This window comes from Choloepus didactylus, chromosome 6, assembly GCF_015220235.1.
Source record: "Choloepus didactylus isolate mChoDid1 chromosome 6, mChoDid1.pri, whole genome shotgun sequence".
Lineage (NCBI taxonomy): Eukaryota > Metazoa > Chordata > Mammalia > Pilosa > Megalonychidae > Choloepus > Choloepus didactylus.
In genome coordinates this window covers 134,415,860-134,440,244 of record NC_051312.1, presented here as the reverse complement: position 1 = coordinate 134,440,244, position 24,385 = coordinate 134,415,860, and the positions used below count along the sequence as shown (strand labels likewise).

The 24,385-nt window shown below is 39.5% G+C and overlaps 1 protein-coding gene across 2 annotated transcripts; it reads left to right on the top strand.

Annotated features, from left to right (window-relative positions):
• The first annotated feature begins 59 nt into the window (after positions 1-59).
• IFT46 (intraflagellar transport 46) lies at positions 60-24,385 on the top strand. 2 transcript variants are annotated; one of them, XM_037841649.1, is made up of 13 exons: positions 60-215; positions 858-954; positions 2,432-2,462; positions 2,763-2,842; positions 5,300-5,430; positions 7,197-7,271; positions 7,456-7,549; positions 8,513-8,641; positions 9,534-9,655; positions 10,011-10,077; positions 22,786-22,846; positions 23,201-23,286; positions 23,904-24,385. In XM_037841649.1, exons 4-13 carry the CDS (start codon positions 2,798-2,800, stop codon positions 23,997-23,999), a joined length of 906 nt encoding a protein of 301 aa, XP_037697577.1. In that variant the 5' UTR covers positions 60-215; positions 858-954; positions 2,432-2,462; positions 2,763-2,797; the 3' UTR covers positions 24,000-24,385. The 2 variants fall into 2 exon arrangements, with proteins under 2 accessions (XP_037697577.1, XP_037697576.1); XM_037841648.1 differs by lacking the exon at positions 2,432-2,462.

Below are 24,385 nucleotides of genomic sequence, written 5' to 3'. Positions count from 1 at the left end.
TCCTTTGCTGGAAGAGGCGTGACGTGCGGGTGACTGACGGAGTTCTCACGAGAGTGAAAGCAACTCTCGCGATGCGTTTTTTGCCTAGCTATTGACAACAGTCAAGTTACTGCAAGTGGAATCCCTAAAGTGGCCAGGCCTTGAGATTGGAGTGAGACCCCAGTCCTAGGCTGGGGTTCTTTCCTACAGGGGAGACGGATTCAGAGGGGCTACAGGTAATTTCTACCCTAGCAGAGAGGGAACTACCTTCCTCCCTCCCAGAGGAATTTAAGAGGCCTCTCCTTCCCCCTACTCTCTGCTCTCTCTCCCCATCTCCATGACAACTGTTCCTTCCTCACCTCTCCCATCAACACCCTGCTTCCTGTATTCCCCAAGAAACTTAAGTGGAAGCCAACCTGCAAGACCGGCTTGGAGGATGGGGGTGATGCTTTAGGGATTATTGGATGGGACTGAGGGACTGGAGTTTACCCTCTCTTCAGGGACACTCTCAGAGGTGACCCCAAAGACAGAACTCTTTCCAGAACCTCTGCAGCCTCCCCTTAGAAACCCCAGTAGTCTTGGAAAATGGACTGAACCCTGCCCTTGTGCAGGTATCTTACAGCTTTGGGTAGCTGCTGCAGACGTTGGCTGTCTTTTCCCTGCACGATTTCCGGGTTCTTCGGGCAGCCTGCCGGCGGTTCCTAAATAGGGGCTGCAGCAGAATGACTTAATTGCTTGGGGCCATGAAACCTTAAGGAAAGTTTGGTTGGGGGAGAAAGTTTTAAAACTGTGCCTTGGGTAAGGAAGAGGAACTAATAATTTGGAATTGTACCTCCTGGCAGTGCTTAATGTCCCGTGATGTGTTTCCTTTTACTTAGACCAAGATTGTTGAAAACCAGACATATGATGAGCGTCTAGAGATTAACGACTCTGAAGAGGTTGCAAGTAATTATACTCCAACCCCAAGACACCCAGGTAAGAGAAGAACAGAGAGGAAAGAGAAATGGTTCTCAGAACAAAGAACAGGTGGATTCATTGTTATTTTCAAGAAGTTCCCATTTTATAGTAGTGAATGGCTTTCAGAGTTAAGTTACATCACTTAACTGTTTTCTGACTATTTAATGGGGGAGAATTTACAGCCTTCCATATTGCAGGATCTTCCTCCAACCAGACCAATGTTCCCTCTCACCAATTACATCATGACACTGCTCTGCTCATCATCTTTGAAGGGTCGACTGTTTGTTTTTTTAAACTTACCAAAATCATGTTTTGCTCAGTTTTGAAGATGCTTCATAACCTGCCCAGAACCTGCAATTCCAATAAAAGTCTTATTGGAATAATTTTAGAGAACTTGAAACCATTTACTTATTCAACAAACATTTTTTGAGTACCCGCTATGTGCCCACATCATGCCAGGCACTGGGTATTCAGTATGAAACAAAAGAGACCTTGTCCCTGCATCCTGATGCCTATAATCATGGGAGACCTATGATAAATGAATGAACAAACATAATTACAAATAAGATAGTTGCATTAATGGAGGCAAATAGTTTGCTGTAATGGAGAAAAATGGTGATAAGGTGGTCAGGGAATACCTAAGGAGGAGACAGTTTAGACTGAAAGGTGAGTAGGATCCTGACATTGAGGAAAAAGTAGGCCAGGGAGAGGGAACAGCATGTGAAATGTGAAAAGGCCTTGAGGCCTTAAAGAGTTTGGGTTAGTTTGAAGACCTGAAAGAGGACTGGTATGTGGCAGGGAGAGTGGTATGTGGTCACATCAGAGAGACAGCAGGAGGCATAGCATTCAGTGCTTTGAAGGCTATGGTGCTGTTGTGTGTGGAATGGATTGAGAAGTGCAAAGGTGAAAGTGGGGAACCAGTTGGAGGACTGTTGCAATGGCCAAGTTGAATGATAGTGGCTTGGTTTGTGGTGAGGAAGCTGAGAATAGAAAGAAGAGGCAAATGCAAGGTGTGTTCTTGTATTAGAATCAATAAGATTTGCTGATGGATTGAGTTTGGCTGTTAGAAATAAAGGATGACACCCAGGTTTTTATCTTGAGCATGCCAGCTGTGGATGTCATCACTAGTTTCCAGTTTTGGCTAATTTAGTAGGGAAAAAAAGGAGAGAGTTTAATTTGCATTTATTTGATTAGAAATCATATAGCATGTTTTTATGCCAGTTAATATCTTCCATATGATTATACTTTTAATTGTTCAAAATATTTTTATTGCTTTTAAATAAAAATTTAAGACTGACATTTGACACTGAATCACAGTCAAATTTGTGAATTTGTACTATTATTTGCCAGTTCCTTCCACATATGGTTTCTCGTTTGATCTTTTTTTTTTTTTTTTTAATTCTCATTTGATCTTTACAAGTCCTGGATTGGAAATATTACTGACCCCATTTTAGAGATGGGGCTACTGAGACTCACAGGTTGTCATTTTGTCCAGGTGATTGCCCTTCAAACCCAGTCTTCTAACTGTCAGTCCAGCATTCTTTTCACTTTACTAATTACTAATCTCATTTTATCAATGTGCAAACTAAGGTAAGAGATTATGTCATTTATGTAATGGCAGGTAATAATGCCTTAAGCACAGTTAATATATCTTGAATTGGATTGGCTTGACAGAGCCATGGCTAGAATCCAGTGTCCTGTCCTTTAGCTAGATGTTCTTATAAACCCTGTTCCATAAAATGATCAGAGCATAGAATATCATAAACTAAAAGTATTTGTCTTTAAAAATCATTTTAACAATAACCTATGAAAACTTTTCTCTTAAGGCCTTTCTTGTGCTGCCCATCTTCCTAACAAGACCATGGCTGATAACAGCAGTGATGAGTTTGAAGAGGAAAATAACAAGGTGTAGTATAACTCACAGCTTCTTGTGGAATTTCTGCTCTGAGTTTTTACTAGTTAGTTTGAGATGACACCAGTTCAGCAGAAAACATTTCTTGAACACTCACCTCAGAGGGCGGATACCTTTGAGCTCATGGAGGAAAATCAGGGGCAAAGAGACTTAAGAATTTGATTTTCTTCAGGAGAAAGCTTACTGTTACAGCTGACTTTTTGGAGAGGAATTTCATATCATGTAGGACAGTTTTCACAAAATTTGCTGATCATAAGAATCAACTGAGTTTCTTTAAAAAAAAAAAAAAAAAAAATTACAGACTCTCTATTCCCCACCCAGAACTACTGAGTTAGACTCTGGAAGGTAGAAGCCTGGGAATTTATATTTTAAACAAGTACACCAGCTAATTTTTATGATAAAGCAAGTTTGGGAATTTCTGATCTAGGCATTTTTTCAATGTCGGTGCTTGTGACACTGCCAGTATTTTGTGGAAGAGGTTTTAATTTTGAGGTCTTAAGATCCAGAAGGCCCCTTTTCTATTATTCTGTGACCCTAGAGAATCACCCTGTTTCCAAAAGAAAATGGGGAGCTACCTACAGCTCTGGCCAGTTAGGACCTTAGAGTTACATGTGTGTTTTGCCTGACAAGGTTGTTCGGCCTTAGCACATGATCCAATGGTTATATTTTAATTGTCCTTCAAAACCAGAGCTTTGGAAACTCAGGTGAAAAAGAATATCTGAAGTATTGCAGAAATTTGTTTTGATATAGATAGATTTCTTAAAAAGCCTAAAAGGTAATGTTTTAAGGAGTTCCCACTCCATGACCAATGTGCTGTTTTACTTCACTTTAAAATAGAATATAAAGGGATGAAAATGGAGGTATTAAAACTTTGATTTCAGCATTTCTTAAATTTGGGATTTTTATTTTCAGTACCAATGATGCAACAGATGAGTTTATGTATATATTTTTTCATATCCTATGCGTAAGGTAATTTTTTAGGCATTCATCTGTGGTCTATAAAGTCTTTTGCCTTTATATCAGGAATTCTGCAAAGCACAACTTTGACAAAACAGATGAAAGGGAACAGTTTTCCTAAATTGTCTTCCTAATTTTGTATTGCCAATAAATTCTTTTCTTTAGTCCCATCATGATATGAGCAATATTCAAGGCTCACTCCATTTTTAGAGATGAGGTGCACCCCCATTTAGTATTTACCCAGAATCAGCTGAAAGGATCTACTTTTGAATAATTTTTAAATTGGCAATATTCTGAAAAACTACCTTTGCCAAAACTGGTTCCTTTTTGACCAAGGATAATTTTAGCAAATTTTCAATTGGAAAAGGAGGTTCTCATCAATTGTATACTGATAAGTCATAGTTATCAAATAAACTCTGCAACTATATGTCATTATCTGGAATACATGTTACAGATTAGACTTATTTCTCTATTTATAATAAATCTGTGTTATTTTTAGAGCAGAATGTGACCAAAAGCAGTTTTTGATGTCCTGTAGTATGTGAGAGATTTATGTGCCAACAGCTGCTTTACTATAAAAGAAACAGATAAAATAATGTTTAAAAACTAAAACCAAATATCTGTTAACCTCAATATGTGCCATATGGAAACCAAGCTTTCAAACCAGGGCCTCCTCAGGTTGTAAGGGAGGACTTGCTCCAGGCTCCAGGCCACAGAGACAAAAGACATGGCCCCATCCCAACTGCTGCTGCAAGCCCCAAGCACCACCACACACCTCATGGACTTGGGAGGGCAGGTGGTATATAGCGAACTAGAAGCTCAGAAAGGTAGGTTGTAATGCTGGGAACAAAGAGTCTCTTATCCTGTGATAAAATGTGTAGTCATTGCATTTAACTTACAGGGAAAGAGGAGAAACATGGATAGGTTAGAGCCCCCTTGAAGAGAAATATCACTGAATGGAAATGGAAAACCTATAGTCTCTAGAACTGCTGAGGTTTGATTTTGAACTTTCTTTTGCTTCTTAAAGCGGCTTACTCTGGGCAGTCTTACTAGATTCTCCCCTATGGATCTTTGCGAATATTAAGATCCTCTAATGTTTGTCTTCCTTGCTTCATCTTCCCCCACCACCTCCCCAAATAATTTTAGAGTTGCCATTCTCTACCTCAAAAGTCTCTAAGTTTAAGAGTTGAAGCTGACTATATAAAGTTGATGCCTATTTCTCAGGATCTCTAAGTGTTAAGTACAATAGATACAAACCAGACAGAACTTGTATGCAAGCCTTGAGGGGAGAAATGGAATGCGATTATAGAAAGTTGGAAGCAGTTTTTTGATGAGCAGGAGCAGAAGGCTCTCAAGCCCCTTCTGGGGAGTGTCACCTTCTCTTTCTGGCGACTTGGGTAGGGTATTAGTTGGAACGATAGGAAAGAAACAGGCAAAGGTACACTGCAGTTCTCTTTATGTGAGCCTTTCTTTGCCTATCCTGCCCCATCTCAGGAGAAGAAGAAGACCTCACAGTTGACACCTCAGCGGGGCTTTAGTGAAAATGATGATGATGATGACGACTCATCTGAAACCGATTCTGATGAAGATGATGATGATGAAGAGCATGGAGCCCCCCGGGAAGGGTGAGGAAAGACTCCTAGCTGAGGACAGCCAGGGGAAAGGGGGAAACACCTCCTTCAAAACACTGGGCTGGGAGTGCATCGGTTAAAAGCAAAATTCCCTGCATCTCTTCTGATCTCTATATAGTATTTTCAGATGTCTCAGAAACCCAGCATAATGAGTTTTCATTAGTTCCTGGCTCCACTGCCTCTCTGAGTTCTGTGATTGCACTTGTACTATCTAAAACTTTTGTGGACTTAGGAGTTGCATGAGGTTTTGCTGAGTAAATCTAAAAGATGGTCTCTGTCTTCAAAGAGCTCATATTCTGGGAAAGAGAAAATAAATTGATAAATATACCAAAGCATCTCTGTTTAGCAAGGAAAAATAAATACATGTGCACAAGCATTTCTGTTTTAGGATCAAATCCTTTTTTGGACTGGTAGATAGGAGGTCCTTTGGGAGCTACATCAAGGCAAAATGTTCATGGATGATGCTTAAGTGAAAATTCCCCTCACACTGTTCCAGCCCTGGTGCTAGATTCATGACCCACTCCTATAGGTTTTCATCAAAATGGATTCAAGGCCCATCCATTTAAAATACATTTGTGGTTAAATAAATAATGATATAGCTCATCAGTAGAATTCTATCTTATCCAGCCTTTCAAAAGTATGAGGCAGCACTCTATGCACTGGTAAAGAATAATCTCAAGAAGACATCGTTAAATTTAAACACACACACACACACACACACACACACACACCACAAGAGAGTTTATGGTATGCTACTATGTAATAAAAATGAATATTGAATAGAATATCTCTGGAAGGATATTCTAGAAACTAATAACAGAGCTTTGGGAAGGGGAATGTGCTGGCAAGGGAAGAGGGGTGGGAGGGAGACGTAACTTTTTACTCTACTCTACCTTTTATTTTGAATTGCGCAAGCATCAGTTATTAAAGTAGTTTAATAAAAATCAAAGAGTTACCTTTGGATTATATACCCGAGATTAAGTTAGGTAAATGTTTAATCCCAGACTGATTTACTATGCTCTCAACTTACTTCATGGTCATATCATTCTTCCATAAGTTATATTCTAGGGAAATGTAAATTTTAAGACATTAATATATTTAATTTTTTGGTTAAGCAACTCCCCCCAAAAGAAACTTATTAATAACCCTTAATAAGTTTGCTAGCATTTATCACATTTTCTTAGTTATAATTAATGCTATATATTTTACTGTTTTTTCACTATATACATTTTCATGTGTCAACCTAATTGACAAGCAATTTTTAAAAAATTTCCAATTGTAGTATTGTACACAAGTAATTTTAAATAACTGTAATAATCTATTTGACATATCTAACCATCTCCCAAATATTGGATATTTTATTTCCAATTTTTCACTAGTATGAGTGACTATTAAAAACATCTTTGCAGAAAGTACTTTTTTTCTTGGGGCAAACTCTTTTCAGAAGTTGAAATCTCCTATTCCGCCTTCTCTCTTCATCTCTTTCATTCAAAAAAGGGACAATAATTTATGCTATATTCTAAAGTCAAAGAAAAATTCTGTTTTGGATTTTCTGCAGCTTTGTATGTCTTCATGTCAGAGATAACTGGAAGTTAATTATTATCCATTTTAAAGGGGCCTTGCAAATAGGAAAGGCAGACACGAGAGGAGGCAGAGGCCAGGTTCAGAGCCATGTGCCTTGCAGTCCAAGTAGCATATGGAATGAAGAGGACTCAGCCACTTTTCCCTGGTAACCTTGAATGGTATTTTTCTTTCCCCAGGGCTTATGATCCTGCAGATTATGAGCATTTGCCAGTTTCTGCTGAGATTAAGGAACTTTTCCAGTATATCAGTAGGTGAGAGAGTAGAACCTCCTACCATACCCACCCACCCACCTCCATCCTCACCTTGCCCCAAACCTTTCTTACCTTCTGGTCTGAAACAGGGCCATTCTCCTTAGGTTTTTAGTCTGAATAATATAAAGTAGAAGTAACTTTCTCTGACTTTTTGTTTCTACCTTCCCTTGACAATATCTCCTAGGTACACACCTCAGTTGATTGATCTGGACCACAAACTGAAACCTTTCATTCCTGATTTTATCCCAGCTGTTGGGGATATTGATGCATTCTTAAAGGTACAGTCAATACATACTGAAAAATTACTCCTTAGGTGTTTCTTCTGACCTCTGTATTTACTCTAACAATTACACTAACTTCCTTGACTAGAATTTGCTACCTCGATATATATTTTTCATATCATTGGCATTCTTACCCTTGCTCTCTGCCCCAAATTATAACCTCATAATTCACATTAGGTTATGCTTTATTAACTCATTATACATTAAAAATTTGTCATGTAATTGCCTCTTAATTATCCATGACTTCAGCCCTATATTTAAGCTTCTATAGATCATATATATTTTTTCTAGATAGTATGACACCTCAGCATGATAGTATTTAGTACAAGCATGCTTATTAAAAAATTTTATTGTGGTAACATATATACAAAACAAAATTTCCCATTTTAACCATCTTTAAATGTACAATTCAGTGGAATTTTATATAATGTTGTGCAACCAAAACCTTCACCCATTACCAAAACTTTTTGGTCACCCCAAACAGAAACGCTGTACCTATTAAGCAGTAACTCCCCATTTTTCCCTTCCCCTGGCCCTTGGTAACCTCTAATCTAATTTCTGTCTCTTTGAATTTGCTTATAGCTATTTCATGTCCGTGGAATCGTAATAGCTTTCATTTTGTGCCTGGTGCATTTCACTCAACACGAGGTCTTCAACTTCATCCATATTGTTGCAGATATCAGTACTTCATTTCTTTTTATGGCTGAATAATACTCCATTGTACTGATATACCACATTTTGTTTATCTTTTCTTCTGTTGATGGAAACTTGGATTGTTTCCACCTTTTGGCTCTTGTGAATACTACTACTGTGAACATTGGTGCACAAGCATACTTTTTGGCACTAGTGATAATGATTAACCAGAAGAGTTCTTCTTCTCAGCTTATTAGAAACAGCAGGGCTGTCCCTGTTATATCCCTCCCACTTTTCTCTCTGCTTTCTTACCCTTCCCTTAACCAGGTCCCACGCCCTGATGGAAAGCCTGACAACCTTGGTCTCTTGGTATTGGATGAGCCTTCTACAAAGCAGTCAGACCCTACAGTGCTCTCACTCTGGTTAACAGAGAATTCCAAGCAGCACAACATCACAGTAAGATGCTCTCCTGTTACAGGCCCTCACTGGAGAGGGGGCCTCACCAGCATTTCTACAGCTAACTTACTGCCCATCAAAAGGGTCAAAAGGGATGGCTATGGCTTCAGTCCAGCCCTATTTTTTTGGTAACAGCTTTATTGAGATATAATTTATATACCATAAAATTCACCCCTCTAAACTGTACAATTCATTGTTTTTTAGTATATTCACAGAGTTGTGCAACGACAACCACTATCTACTTTAAGAACATTTTCATTACTCTGAAAAGAAACCCCTTATCCATCAGTAGTCACTCTTCATTCCCCCTTCTCCTAGCCGCTGGTAACCATTTCAGTCGTTTTTATTACTGCATAATATTCCATTTTATGGATAAAACACATTTTATTTATTCATTTACCAGTCATTTCCTTTTTTATTAATGTTGCTATGCACATTCATGTACACAGTTTGCATGGACATGTATTGCTATTTCTCTTGGATGTATATGTAGGAGTGGACTTGCTTGGTCATATGATAACTCTATATTTAACTTTTTGAGGAACTGCCAAATTGTTTTCAAAAGTGGCTGCACCATTTTACAATACCGCCAACAATAAATGAGAGATCCAATTTCTCTTGCCAACACATGTTATTCCTTATCTTTTTGATTATAGCCATCTAGTGGGTGTGATTTGGTACCTCACTGAGGTCAGTCCAGCCCTGTTGACCTTCCTCCTTTCTCATGGCTCTAACAGGTTTTATCAGGGTTTCCTAAAACCTTTGTTTGACTGTCAGGTGTCCCTTTTCATCACCTACCTTGTATGTAATGTAGCAGAGATGATGAGCCTCTCTAAAAATAAGAGAGCTATTTCTTGTTGCCATCAGCCAGGCTTTCCCCTTATTTTTCTAGCAACATGTGAAAGTAAAGAGCCTGGAAGATGCAGAAAAGAATCCCAAAGCCATTGACACATGGATTGAGAGCATCTCTGAGTTACATCGTTCTAAGCCCCCTGCGACTGTGCACTATACAAGGTAAGAGAAACCAGGTTCTTTACCACAGTAACCCTCAGTACCCTTCGCCACCAGTGAACCAGCATTCCTGAGAACAGACCCAAAGGCTGGGGACATATTTGATCAACTTGAGGTCCTATGGATCCTGGCAGCTAGTGGCTCAGCTTGCAGACATAAAGATTGTGATTTCTGTGGTATCCTCCCTTAGCCAGGTCCTTCAAATCCCAGGCCCTGGGTAAGGTTGGTTTGCCCCAGTCTAGGTTCTCCCGGAATCCTAATAGATTGAGAACCTCTCCTTTATCTTAGAATATCCTGATCCAGAGGTTGCTGATACTAGTTCATGTTTTCTTGTTCATGTTTTATTTGGTACTGGTAGGCCCATGCCTGATATTGACACGCTAATGCAAGAATGGTCCCCAGATTTTGAAGAGCTTTTGGGCAAGGTGAGTGGAAAGTAGCAGGGGCTAAGGAAGTATGCCATTTGTGTCCCCTCTATTCCTATGTCATTATTACTATTATTATTAACTTTTAAATTGAAGTATAACATACAGTTAAAAAAGCACACATACCAAAATTACTATTTACCAACTGAACACATTTGTGTAACCAGCACATCAGATCAAGAAACAGAGCATTGCTAGCACCTTGGAAGTCACTTCATGCCCCCACCTCCCAAGGTAAACACAATCCTGATTCGTAACAGCAGATTAATTTTGCCTTTTTTTTTTTTTTATTCTGTTTAAATCTAATCACACAAAACGAACTGTTCTGCATCTTGTTTCTTTTGCTCATCGTTGTGGGAAATTCATCTATATTGTTTTGTGTAGTGGTTGCTCACTCATTCTCATCCCTGTGTGGTATTCCTTTGTTTGAATATATGACAATTTATCCATTCTATGGTAGACATTTGGGTAGTTTTCAGTTTTGGATCATTACAAATAGTGCTCTTATGAATATTCCAGTACATGTCTTTTGGTGAACTTTTGTACATTCCATATTATTATTTTAGACTCTACCTTCTCCATAGGAGGTATTTATACTATTTCAAGAGGCTGATGCCCTAGTCATAATTAGCCCAAATTAAAAAAAAATACAGAAGTAAATTTAATAAGAAATTGGTAAGATGGTTTTTTAAAACAAGTAACAAAACTTTAATGAAGAACTAAACAAGATCTGAATTAAAGATGCTAAATATGTTCTTGGATGGAAGGATTAGATTTTATGAAGTTGTCAGTCCTCCCCAATTTACTATATAAATGTAATGCTGTTCTGGTTTGCTAATGCTGCCCTTTTTTTTTTTAATTTATAGTGTTTATTCATTAATCTTAAATTTATAAATAAAATATAAAATATGCAATGTCCATATGAGTATTAAAGAGAATTTATAAATAAAATATAAAATATGCAATGTCCATATGAATATTAAAGAGACTCATCTCTATAAAGCAAGGATTAGATATATGAAATGTCAGGAGGTGGGTGTTGACATTTTACATACCGTGGCCAAATAAGATTCACTAAGAAATGGGCTTTTGAGAAAAGACATAAAGAAAATGAAGGAGTCAGCCATGTAGTTATCTGGGGGAAGAACTTCCAGTCCGGGGAAACAATGAGGGATGGCACTGGAGATGGGGTTTGCTCGGCATATTCAAGGACAACGAGGAGGCCATTGTGGCTGGAGCAGGGAAGTTGAGGTCAGAGGGTCATGGGGACCAGATCATGTGGGGTCCTGGTGGGTCCTAAGAAGGACCTTGGAGAAGCCAGTGAAGAGTTTTGAATGGAAGAGAGACACAATCTGACATTCTTGTAAAGGAACACTGAGGCAGTGTTGATAAGTTCTTAACGATGTCTAGCATAGTGTAAGCATTAATTCCCATCTCAGATAACTTGTTTTTTTAATTCGTTTTTATTGAGATATATTCAGATACCATGCAGTCATACAAAGCATCCATTCATTTGTTCACAGTACCATTATATAGTTGTGCATTCATCATCAAAATTAATTTTTGAACATTTTCATTACCACACACACAAAAATAATAAGAATAAAAATTAAAGAGGAAAAGAACAATTAAAGTAAAAAAGAACACTGGGGGCCTTTGCCCCGCCCCCCCCATTTTTCTACCTATCCATCCAAATACTGGACAAAGGGGAGTGTGGTCCATATGGCTTTCCCAATCACATTGTCACCCCTCATAAGCTACATTTTTATACAATCGTCTTCAAGATTCATGGGTTCTGGGTTGTAGTTTGATAGTTTCAGGTATTTACTACTAGCTATTCCAGTTCATTAGAACCTAAAAAGAGTTGTCTATATTGTGTGTAAGAGTGCCCACCAGAGTGACCTCTGTGCTCCTTTTGGAATCTCTCTGCCACTGAAGCTTATTTGGTTTCCTTTCACATCCCTCTTTTGGTCAAGAAGATGTTCTCCATCCCATAATGCCAGGTCTAGATTCTTCCTGGGAGTCATATTCCACGTTACCAGGGAGATTTACTTCCCTGGGTGTCAGATCCCACGTAGGGGGGAGGGCAGTGATTTCACCTGCCAAGTTGGCTTGCTAATGCTGCCCTTTTGCAAAACACCAGAAATGGATTGGCTTTTACAGAGGGGGTTTATTTGGTTACAAAGTTACAGTCTTAAGGCCATAAAGTGTCCAAGGTAAGGCATCAACAAAGGGTACCTTCACTGGAGGATGGCCAGTGGCATCTGGAAAACCTGTTAGCTGGGAAGGCATGTGGCCGGTGTCTGCTTGCTCCCAGGTTGCATTTCAAAATGGCATTCTCCAAAATGTCAGTGTCAGCTTCCAATGGCCATCTTCAAAATATGTCTCTCAGCTGCAGCTACTCTTCAAAATGTTACTCTCAGTTGCTCTCCAAAATGTCCTCTTAGCTGCTCTGAGGTCCTTGTCTGTGAACTCCTTTATATGACTCTGGTTATCCAATTAACACCCACCCTGAATGGGCGGGGTAACACCTCCATGGAAATTATCCAGTCAAACATTTCACTCACAGTTGATTGAGTCACATCTCCATGGAAGCACTCAATCAGAGGATTCCAACCTAATCAACACTATTACATCTGCCCTCACAAGATTACATCCAAGAATATGGCTTTTTCTGGGGGACATAATATATACAAACTGGCACAAACGCCATTTTAATCAGAATTTTAATTTTTTTGAAATTTTTTGAGAGATTTTCAAGACTAATCATGAAAACTTTAGGAAAAAAAATAATGGATTTTTCCTATTTCAAACATCAGAAGCTATAAAGCGTGTTATAAAGCTGTAGTAATTAAATGGTAAGGTGCTGGCCTAGGAATAGACAAATAGATCAGTGGCACATAATAATCCAGAAATCTATGAATATATGGGAATTTGGTGTGTAAGAGAGGTAGTATTTTAAATGATTGGCGATAGAATGAGGTTGTGATGAGACAATTGGCTATCCATTTGAAAAAATTTAAATTAAGTCTCTGCTCCAACCATATACATAAATAAATTGTAAATGAATTAAAGAGTTAATGTAAAGATAAAACTATACAAGTACTGTAAGAAAATACAGGAAAAATAATTAGTACTGTTAGGATGATTAGATGTTTCTTGCATAATAAGAAATGTAAAAGCCACAGAGGAGTGTGCCGGTTTGAATGTATTATGTCCCCCAGAAAAAGCCATATTCTTTGATGCAATCTTGTGGGGCAGACATATTAGTGGGGATTAAGTTGGAACGTTTGGATTAGGTTGTTTGCATGCAAATGTGCCCCACCCAACTGTAGGTGATAACTGATGAGATATTTCCATGGAGGTGTGGCCCCACCCATTCAGGGTGGGCCTTGATCAGTGGAGCCATATAAATGAGCTGACTCAAAAAGAAGGAACACAGTGCAGCTGAGAGTGACATTTTGAAGAGGAGCTACAGCCAAGAGGGACATTTTGAAGAATGCACTGGAACTGAGAGAGGAGCTTCAGTTTACAGAGACAGTTTGAAGACAGCCGTTGAAAGCAGACTCTTGCTCCAGAGAAACTAAGAGAGGACAAATGCCCCAAGAGCAACAGAGAGTCACATTTTGAAGAGGAGCTGTGGTCTAGAGAGGAATAGCTTGGGAGAAAGCCATTTTGAAACAAGAACTTGGAGCAGACACCAGCCACATGCCTTCCCAGCTAACAGAGATTTTCTGGACGCCATTGGCCATCCTCCAGTGAAGGTGCCTGATTGTTGATGTGTTACCTTGGACACTTTATGGCCTTAAGACTGTAACTTTGTAACCAAATAAACCCCCTTTATAAAAGCCAATCCATCTCTGGTGTTTTGCATTTCGGCAGCATTAGCAAACTAGAACAAGGGGAAAATGTGAGAGTCATAAAAATAAAAAGTTCCGAGTACCAGAACTTTTTTGTATATATATGATATACAAAAGGTTACTATTCATGTAAAGAGCTCTTACAAATCATTAAGAAAAGAAAAGTGAGCAAAAATGATTAATAGGTTTGTCCTGACTATCATATGTATAATTGCTAGACCAGCCCCTTCTCCATGCTTCCCACCCTGTTTCCCTATTTCTTCTCCACAGCATTTATCTTCTAACATACTATATACTTACTTTGGGTTTTGTTTCTCTCCCTACTAAAATGTAAGCTTCATGAAGCCAGGGATATTTTTTGTGTGTATGCTTTTTTTTTTTTTTTTTTTTTTATCTTCATTTTATTGAGATATATTCACATACCACGCAGTCATACAAAACAAATCGTACTTTCGATTGTTTACAGTACCATCACATAGTGGTACATTCATCACCCAAATCAATCCCTGACACCTTCATTAGCACACACACAAAAATAACAAGAATAATAGAGTGAAAAAGAGCAATTGAAGTGAAAAAGAACACTCGGTACCTTTCTCTGTTTGTTTCCTTTCCCTATTTTTCTACTCATCCATCCATAAACTAGACAAAGTGGAGTGTGGTCCTTATGGCTTTCCCAATCCCATTGTCACCCCTCATAAGCTACATTTTTATATAACTGTCTTCGAGATTCATGGGTTCTGGGTTGCAGTTTGATAGTTTCAGGTATCCACCACCAGCCACCCCAATTCTTTAGAACCTAAAAAGGGTTGTCTAAAGTGTGCATAAGAGTGCCCACTAGAGTGACCTCTCGGCTCCTTTTGGAATCTCTCTGCCACTGAAGCTTATTTCATTTCCTTTCACATCCCCCTTTTGGTCAAGAAGATGTTCTCCGTCCCACGATGCCAGGTCTACATTCCTCCCCGGGAGTCATATTCCACGTTGCCAGGGAGATTCACTCCCCTGAGTGTCTGATCCCACGTAGTGGGGAGGGCAGTGATTTCACCTTTCAAGTTGGCTTAGCTAGAGAGACAGGGCCACATCTGAGCAACAAAGAGGCATTCGGGAGGAGGCTCTTAGGCACAACCATAGGGAGGCCTAGCCTCTCCTTTGCAGCAACCGTCTTCCCAAGGGTAAAACCTATGGTAGAGGGCTCAACCCATCAAACCACCAGTCCCCTATGTCTGTGGTCATGTTAGCAACCATGGAGGTGGGGTAGGCGAATACCCCTGCATTCTCCGCAGGCTCCTCAAGGGGGCACTACATCTTTTTTTTTTTTCCTTGTTTTTCTTTTTCTTTTTTTTTTTTTAACTTTCCCTTCTTTTTTAAATCAACTGTATGAAAAAAAGTTAAAAAGAAAACAAACATACAATAAAAGAACATTTCAAAGAGACCATAACAAGGGAGTAAGAAAAAGACAACTAACCTAAGATAACTGCTTAACTTCCAACATGTTCCTACTTTACCCCAAGAAAGTTACCTAATATAGCAACATTTCTGTGAACTTGCTCCTACTATATCCATCAGAAATCAACAGACCATAGTCATTCCTGGGTATCCCCAGAACGCCAAACAGCCCATCTGCTCTTCTTGGATTATTGTTCCCCCTTCCTTAATTGCTCTCTATTGCTAGTTCCCCTACATTCTACATTATAAACCATTTGTTTTACATTTTTCAAAGTTCACATTAGTGGTAGCATATAATATTTCTCTTTTTGTGCCTGGCTTATTTCGCTCAGCATTATGTCTTCAAGGTTCATCCATGTTGTCATATGTTTCACGAGATCGTTCCTTCTTACTGCCGCGTAGTATTCCATCGTGTGTATATACCACATTTTATTTATCCACTCATCTGTTGAAGGACATTTGGGTTGTTTCCATCTCTTGGCAATTGTGAATAATGCTGCTATGAACATTGGCGTGCAGATATCTGTTCGTGTCACTGCTTTCCGATCTTCCGGGTATATACCGAGAAGTGCAATCGCTGGATCGAATGGTAACTCTATATCTAGTTTTCTAAGGAACTGCCAGACTGACTTCCAGAGTGGCTGAACCATTCATTATACAGTCCCACCAACAATGAATAAGAGTTCCAATTTCTCCACATCCCCTCCAGCATTTGTAGTTTCCTGTTTGTTTAATGGCAGCCATTCTAACCGGTGTTAGATGGTATCTCATTGTGGTCTTAATTTGCATCTCTCTAATAGCTAGTGAAGCTGAACATTTTTTCATGTGTTTCTTGGCCATTTGTATTTCCTCTTCAGAGAACTGTCTTTTCATATCTTTTGCCTATTTTATAATTGGGCCGACTGTACTATTGTCATTGAGTTGTAGGATTTCTTTATATATGCAAGATATCAGTCTTTTGTCAGATACATGGTTTCCAAAAATTTTTTCCCATTGAGTTGGCTGCCTCTTTACCTTTTTGAGAAATTCCTTTGAGGTGCAGAAACTTCTAAGCTTGAGGAGTTCCCATTTATCTATTTTCTCTTTTGTTGCTTGTGCTTTGGGTGTAAAGTCTAGGAAGTGGCCGCCTAATACAAGGTCTTGAAGATGTTTTCCTACATTATCTTCTAGGAGTTTTATGGTACTTTCTTTTATATTGAGATCTTTGGTCCATTTTGAGTTAATTTTTGTGTAGGGAGTGAGGTAGGGGTCCTCTTTCATTCTTTTGGATATGGATATCCAACTCTCCCAGCCCCATTTGTTGAAAAGACCATTATGACTCAGTTCAGTGACTTTGGGGGCCTTATCAAAGATCAGTCGGCCATAGATCTGAGGGTCTATCTCCGAATTCTCAATTCGATTCCATTGATCTGTATGTCTATCTTTGTGCCAGTACCATGCTGTTTTGGCAACTGTGGCTTTATAATAAGCTTCAAAGTCAGGGAGTGTAAGTCCTCCCACTTCGTTTTTCTTTTTTAGAGTGTCTTTAGCAATCTGAGGCATCTTCTCTTTCCAAATAAATTTGATAACTAGCTTTTCCAAGTCTGCAAAGTAGGTTGTTGGAATTTTGATTGGGATTGCATTGAATCTGTAGATGAGTTTGGGTAGAATTGACATCTTAATGACATTTAGTCTTCCTATCCATGAACATGGAATATTTCTCCATCTTTTAAGGTCCCCTTCTATTTCTTTTAGTAGAGTTATGTAGTTTTCTTTGTATAGGTCTTTTACATCTTTGGTTAAGTTTATTCCTAGGTACTTGATTTTTTTAGTTGCTATTGAAAACAGTATCTTTTTCTTGAGTGTCTCTTCAGTTTGTTCATTTCTAGCATATAGAAACATTACTGACTTATGTGCATTAATCTTGTATCCCGCTACTTTGCTAAATTTGTTTATTAGCTCTAGTAGCTGTATCGTCGATTTCTCAGGGTTTTCTAGATATAAGATCATATCATCTGCAAACAGTGACAGTTTTACTTCTTCTTTTCCAATTTGGATGCCTTTTATTTCTTTGTCTTGCCGGATTGCCCTGGCTAGCACTTCCAGCACAATGTTGAATAACATTGGTGACAGCGGGCATCCTTGTCTTGTTCCTGATCTTAGAGGGAAGGCTTTCAGTCTTTCACCATTGAGTACTATGCTGGCTGTGGGTTTTTCATATATGCTCTTTATCATGTTGAGGAAGTTTCCTTCAATTCCTACCTTTTGAAGTGTTTTTATCAAAAACGGATGTTGGATTTTGTCAAATGCTTTTTCAGCATCTATTGAGATGATCAATTGATTTTTCCCTTTTGACTTGTTAATGTGTTGTAATACATTGTTTGATTTTCTTATGTTGAACCATCCTTACATGCCTGGAATGAACCCCACTTGGTCATGGTGTATGATTTTTTTAATGTGTCTTTGGATTCGATTTGCAAGTATTTTGTTGAGGATTTTTGCATCTATATTCATTAGGGAGATTGGCTGGTAGCTTTCCTTTTTTGTAGCATCTTTGCCTGGTTTGGGTATTAGATTGATGTTAGCTTCATAAAATGAGTTAGGTAGTGTTCCATTTTCTTCAATGTTTTGAAAGAGTTTGAGTAAGATTGGTGTCAGTTCTTTCTGGAAAGTTTGGTAGAATTCCCCTGTGAAGCCATCTGGCCCTGGGCATTTATTTGTGGGAAGATTTTTGATGACTGATTGGATCTCTTTGCTTGTGATGGGTTGGTTGAGGTCTTCTATTTCTTCTCTGGTCAGTCTAGGTTGTTCATATGTTTCCAGGAAATTGTCCATTTCCTCTACATTATCCAGTTTGTTGCCATACAGTTGTTCATAGTATCCTCTTATAATTTTTTTAATTTCTTCAGGCTCTGCAGTTATGTCACCTTTTTCATTCATTATTTTGTTTATATGGGTCTTCTCTCTTTTTGATTTTGTCAGTCTAGCTAGGGGCTTGTCAATCTTGTTGATCTTCTCAAAGAACCAACTTTTGGTGATATTTATCCTCTCTATTGTTTTTTTGTTCTCTATGTCATTTATTTCTGCTTTAATCCTTGTTATTTCTTTTCTTGTACTTGGTTTAGGATTGGTTTGCTGTTCATTTTCTAGCTTCTTCAGTTGATCCATTAGTTCTTTGATTTTGGCTCTTTCTTCCTTTTTAATATATGCGTTTAGTGCTATAAATTTCCCCCTCAGCACTGCTTTTGCTGCATCCCATAGGTTTTGGTATGTTGTGTTCTCATTTTCATTCGTCTCTATATATTTAGCAATTTCTCTTGCTATTTCTTCTTTAACCCACTGATTGTTTAGGAGTGTGTTGTTTAACCTCCAGGTATTTGTGAATTTTCTAAGTCTCTGATGGTTATTGACTTCTAATTGTATTCCATTGTGGTCAGAGAATGTGCTTTGAATAATTTCAATCTTTTTAAATTTATTGAGGCTTGTTTTATGTCCCAGCATATGATCTATTCTGGAGAAAGTTCCGTGAGCACTAGAAAAGTATGTGTATCCTGATGATTTGGGATGTAATGTCCTGTATATGTCTGTTAAATCTAATTCAATTATCAGATTGTTTAGGTTTTCAATTTCCTTATTGGTCTTCTGTCTGGTTGATCTATCTATAGGAGAGAGTGATGTGTTGAAGTCTCCCACAATTATTGTGGAAACATTAATTGCTTCCTTTAGTTTTGCCAGTGTTTCTCTCATGTATTTTGTGGCACCTTGGTTGGGTGCATAGACATTTACAATTGTTATTTCTTCTTGCTGAATTGCCCCTTTTATTAGTATGTAGTGGCCTTCTTTGTCTCTCAAAACATCCCTGCATTTGAAGTCTATTTTATCTGAGATTAATATTGCTACACCTGCTTTCTTTTGGCTGTAGCTTGCATGAAATATTTTTTTTCCATCCTTTCACTTTCAGTTTCTTTGTGTCCCTGTGTCTAAGATGAGTCTCTTGTATGCAACATATTGATGGTTCATTTTTTTTGATCCATTCTGCGAATCTATATCTTTTAATTGGGGAGTTTAATCCATTTACATTCAACGTTATAACCGTGAAGGCATTTCTTGAATCAGCCATCTTATCCTTTGGTTTATGTTTGTCATTTTTCCCCTCTGTCTATTAATATCCTTTATTGTACCCATACCGAATCTCTTTAGTACTGAACCTTTCTCCAAGTCTCTCTGTCCTGTCTTTGTTTCTCTGTCTGTAGGGCTCCCTTGAGTATCTCCAGTAGGGCAGGTCTCTTGTTAGCAAATTCTCTCAGCATTTGTTTGTCTGTGAAAAATTTAAGCTCTCCCTCAAATTTGAAGGAGAGCTTTGCTGGATAAAGTATTCTTGGCTGGAAATTTTTCTCACTCAGAATTTTAAATATATCGTGCCACTGCCTTCTTGCCTCCATGGTGGCTGCTGAGTAGTCACTACTTAGTCTTATGCTGTTTCCTTTGTATGTGGTGAATTGCTTTTCTCTTGCTGCTTTCAGAACTTGCTCCTTCTCTTCTATGTTTGACAGTGTGATCAGTATATGTCTCGGAGTGGGTTTATTTGGATTTATTCTATTTGGGGTTCCCTGAGCATTTATGATTTGTGTATTTATGTTGTTTAGAAGATTTGGGAAGTTTTCCCCAGCAATTTCTTTGAATACTCTTCCTAGACCTTTACCCTTTTCTTCCCCTTCTGGGACACCAATGAGTCTTATATTTGGACGTTTCATATTATCTATCATATCCCTGAGGTCCATTTCGAGTTTTTCAATTTTTTTCCCCATTCTTTCTTTTATGCTTTCATTTTCCATTCTGTCATCTTCCAGGTCACTGATTCGTTGTTCAACTTCCTCTAGTCTTGTACTATGAGTGTCCAGAATCTTTTTAATTTGGTCAACAGTTTCTTTAATTTCCATAAGATCATCCATTTTTTTATTTAGTCTTGCAATGTCTTCTTTATGCTCTTCTAGGGTCTTCTTGATTTCCTTTGTCTCCCGTACTATGGTCTCATTGTTCATCTTTAGTTCTTTGAGTAGCTGCTCTAGGTGCTGTGTCTCTTCTGTTCTTTTGATTTGGGTGCTTGGGCTTGGGTTATCCATATCGTCTGGTTTTTTCATATGCTTTATAATTTTCTGTTGTTTTTGGCCTCGTGGCATTTGCTGAACTTGATAGGGTTCTTTTAGGATTTGTAGACCAATTGAAGTCCTTATCTCTAATTTATCAGATCTACAGCTTCGTGGAGTACACTTTCTCTAACTAACCAGCAGGTGGCGTCCACGAGCCACATGTTCTCCACAAGCCAGTTCTCCCCTGCTTAGCCTTTTTGGTGAGTGGGGGAGTGAGTCTTGTGGGGTCCAATTGGTGTACCAAGCTTGCGTGTGTAGTTGGTGTTGCTTGCCCTGTATATGGGGCGTGTTTCTGGGCAGTCAGGGAGGGGGCGGTGGCTCTAACAATCAAATCTCCCTGGTGATCCTAGAGTTTTAAAGCTGCTGCAATAGTCTAATCCTTCAGTTCAGTCCTGCCACAGTTTGTCTCTGCCACTGACCCACAAGTCCTTGGTATTGGCATATGGCTCCTGAGACTTGCAAGTGGGCCCCTCTTCCAGGCCGTGCACCCCGGGTCCTCTGTTGAGGGATGACTGTGCTATGTCACAGGTGAGTGCCGTCCCCCCAGGGCAGTTCTGGGCTGCTGGGCTGTGTAGGGAGGCTCCCAGTCTGCTGAAATGATGGCTGAATGGGGCTTTGTTAATTCACACTGCTCTACCTTCCCAACTCTGGGACAATCAGCTGAGGTTGCAGGGAAGGCTAATGTCCACGCCCAGTTTTGTGGTGTGTGCCTGTTATTTGAAGCACTTCCGTCACACTGAGTTGTCTGGGGCAGTTCTGGGCTATGGGGCTGGCGATGGGCAGGAGTGTTTCCTGTCCACCAGGATGATGGCTGTGAGCGGACACCCCCGTTTTCTTGGGAAGTTGTGGTGTTTAGTGAATTTTCTCAGCCACTGGATTATTGCGTTTTGTCTCAGAGCTCTCCTAGTTCTGCTCTTGACTTGACCTGCCCAAATTGTAAGTCTTTGAAGCTTTCTGTATTGGGCTTCTTAGAGTAATTGTTTTAGAAAAGGAAAAAAGGATTAAAAAAAAAAAAAAAAGGTCCCTCCTCAGAGATCTAATGGGTTATTGAAATGCTAAGAGACAAAGCAACCAGGGCCATTAAGGAAAGGTCCACAGGGCAGAGAGATCAGCTTTTCTTCAGGATTTGCATATGCGCCTCAGGGCCTGAGCTGGGGCCTGAGCTCTGCCCTTCCCCTTTCTATGTTCACCAGAACTCCAAAAATCTTCCACTTTTATTTTGGAGTTTTTCGTGTTGTTTTTTTTCTATGCCTGTCTCCTCTCTGCTGGGTTGGCCGCTCTCAGATTCTCTGGTGTCTGGTCTCCGTCTATCTGTGGTTGGAGTTTGGATCAGCAGAATGAGTTTCCGATAAGGGCTGCCACTGCGGTTCTCCCTTCTCCTTCCCGGAGCTGACAGCCCCTCCTCCCATGGGACTGAGCCTGGCAGGGAGGGGTGCAGGTCCCCTGGCCGCAAAAACTTACAGATTTCGCTGATCTCAGCAGTTCCACGTTTTCATGAGTGTTGTATGAAGTATGCCCAAAGTCAGATTGCTCTGTGGTGTCCAGTCCACACAGTTCCTGGCTTTCTACCTACTTTCCTGGAGGAGTAACTAAAACATACAGCTCACCAGTCTGCCATCTTGCCCCGCCCTGTGTATGCTTTTTGAGGGATTAATTGTAAAGAAAAAACTATTGCAACACTCTCTTCCTCATAGCATTTTAAATTGTTACTGAAGACAAAGGTCTGATTAGGTGCCTGGATAGGTTGTAGCATATCCATTCAGTGAAGTATGCTAACATGGAATGTTATTTGGTCTTAGGAAGAATGAAGTTATGGAGAAATGTCAATGACATGTTGTTAAATGAAAATATCAAATTACCAAACTACACAAAGAAGATAGTGGTTTTTAAACTTACACTATGGGTTGTTTAGATACAGAGCCAGTCACCTGAGGTAGATGTCATGTCCATTTTCTCTGTTCCCATGCTGTCCTGGTACCATTAGGCAAAAACACAAAGTAATTCTAAATACTTGGCTAATACCTGGGACCAGTTTCTTCTTCACAAATCCATGCAGAAAGACAGCATGGCAGTATATTTTAATTATAAAATTGTTTGGCCTTGATAGATCATCTGCTGTTTTAGTAGTTAATGAGTATGACCAATTCCATCTTACTGGTCAAAAAACAAACAAAAAATGCCCTATGCTAGGAGCTCTTTTCTTTCAGAGAGTGGCACTGGGGACCACTGAAACTTCAGCCTTTTGACGTTGTTCAATGCCATGTCCCTCCCAGGTGAGCCTGCCCACTGCAGAGATTGATTGCAGCCTGGCAGAGTATATTGACATGATCTGTGGTAAGCTGCCCCATTCTCCTCTCCCCCCTGTCTCTGCATAAATACATTTCAGACATTTGAAAAAGTTTGTTTACTCTGGGAAGATAGCATCTTGAGTTACAACCTTTACTTTGGGCTAGTTGTGCTGTGGCAGCATTCAGGGGTGGTGTTTGGGCTTATGATACTACCTGCTGCGTATATAATTCCCAAAGTCTTCAGAACTCATCCATCAGGGATGACAGAATGAAATAGTTAAACTGACCTCAGACAATTTGTGTTTCTCGTTCAGGGAGGGGATTGGTTATCCTAAACAGAAAAGCCCATAATTCCCAGATTTAGTTAGGTCCTGTTTATAGGAGTTCTTTTTCATTTCAGCCATCCTAGACATCCCTATCTACAAGAGTCGGATTCAGTCCCTCCACCTGCTCTTTTCCCTGTACTCTGAATTCAAGAATTCACAGGTAAGACTAGCACTGGGGATTGGCTTAAACCATGGTGAGGATCACTGCAGTCTCCTCTCTTTGGAGCCTGTTGCGATTGCATCCTGTGGCATTGGCTGTCTCTGCCCAGAGTTCTCATCAGCCTTCTGATAGCCCCAAAATTAAGCAAGCAGCAAAGAAGGTAGGGGTGGGGCTTTCAGAAGAAGGGGAGAGCAGAAGAGATGTGGGCCTAGGTGAGGCTAGGTAAGGAGCTACAGAGGGCACTCATTCTTACAGGACTTTTTCTCAAGAGATTGTTTGCTAACAAGGATAGTCATTGGTTTTGATGAGTATGGCCAGGATCCCCAAACTTAGACTTCCTCTGTTAGAGATCTCCAAGGGAATCCTGAGGCTTTATTGAGCCTTAACATTTTTGCTGCCAAGTGGCCCAATGAACAGAAGCAAGAATGAAGTAAAAAGTTCTTTTTTGAAGGAGATGAGACAAATTTCTGACTGTTTTCAAAGAGAACCCCAAGGAATTGTTTTGGAAGAAGAAATGGGAAGAAATTGGAACTTAAAGAGTTATAAAGAACTTTGCTAAAATGTAGTAACCAGTATGTCCCAAATACTCAATATTCTCTTCTCTTCTTTCCTCACAGCATTTTAAAGCTCTAGCTGAGGGCAAGAAAGCATTCACCCCTCCATCCAACTCTGCCTCCCAAGTTGGAGATGCAGAGACATTAACCTTTAGCTGAGATCCAAGTCGCTCTGTTTCAAGGCTGAGCTGGATCTTTTATCCCAGCTGAGAAGAAGAGGTTATCAGCCCGCCTGACATCGTTGCCTAAGTCACAGCTTGACACAGGGACAATGCACTTCCTGCTACTCTCTGCCTGAGAGCCCTGCAAAAGTTTCTTAAATAACTTCTGCCTGCCTCAGATTTCTTTCCCATGGGAGCTATGCATCTACACCACTGTGGGCATTCGAGTTACAAAAATTGGAATTTCTGGGGTCCCAAGGAGCTCAGGTTGGGAGGACAGCTTACAAGAAGTTTTTTCTGGGATGAGGATGGAATTATTTTCTTTCATTCTTAAAGTTAGTTGGTAAAGATTTTATAAATAAAATGCTCTGTTTTTTCAGGTTA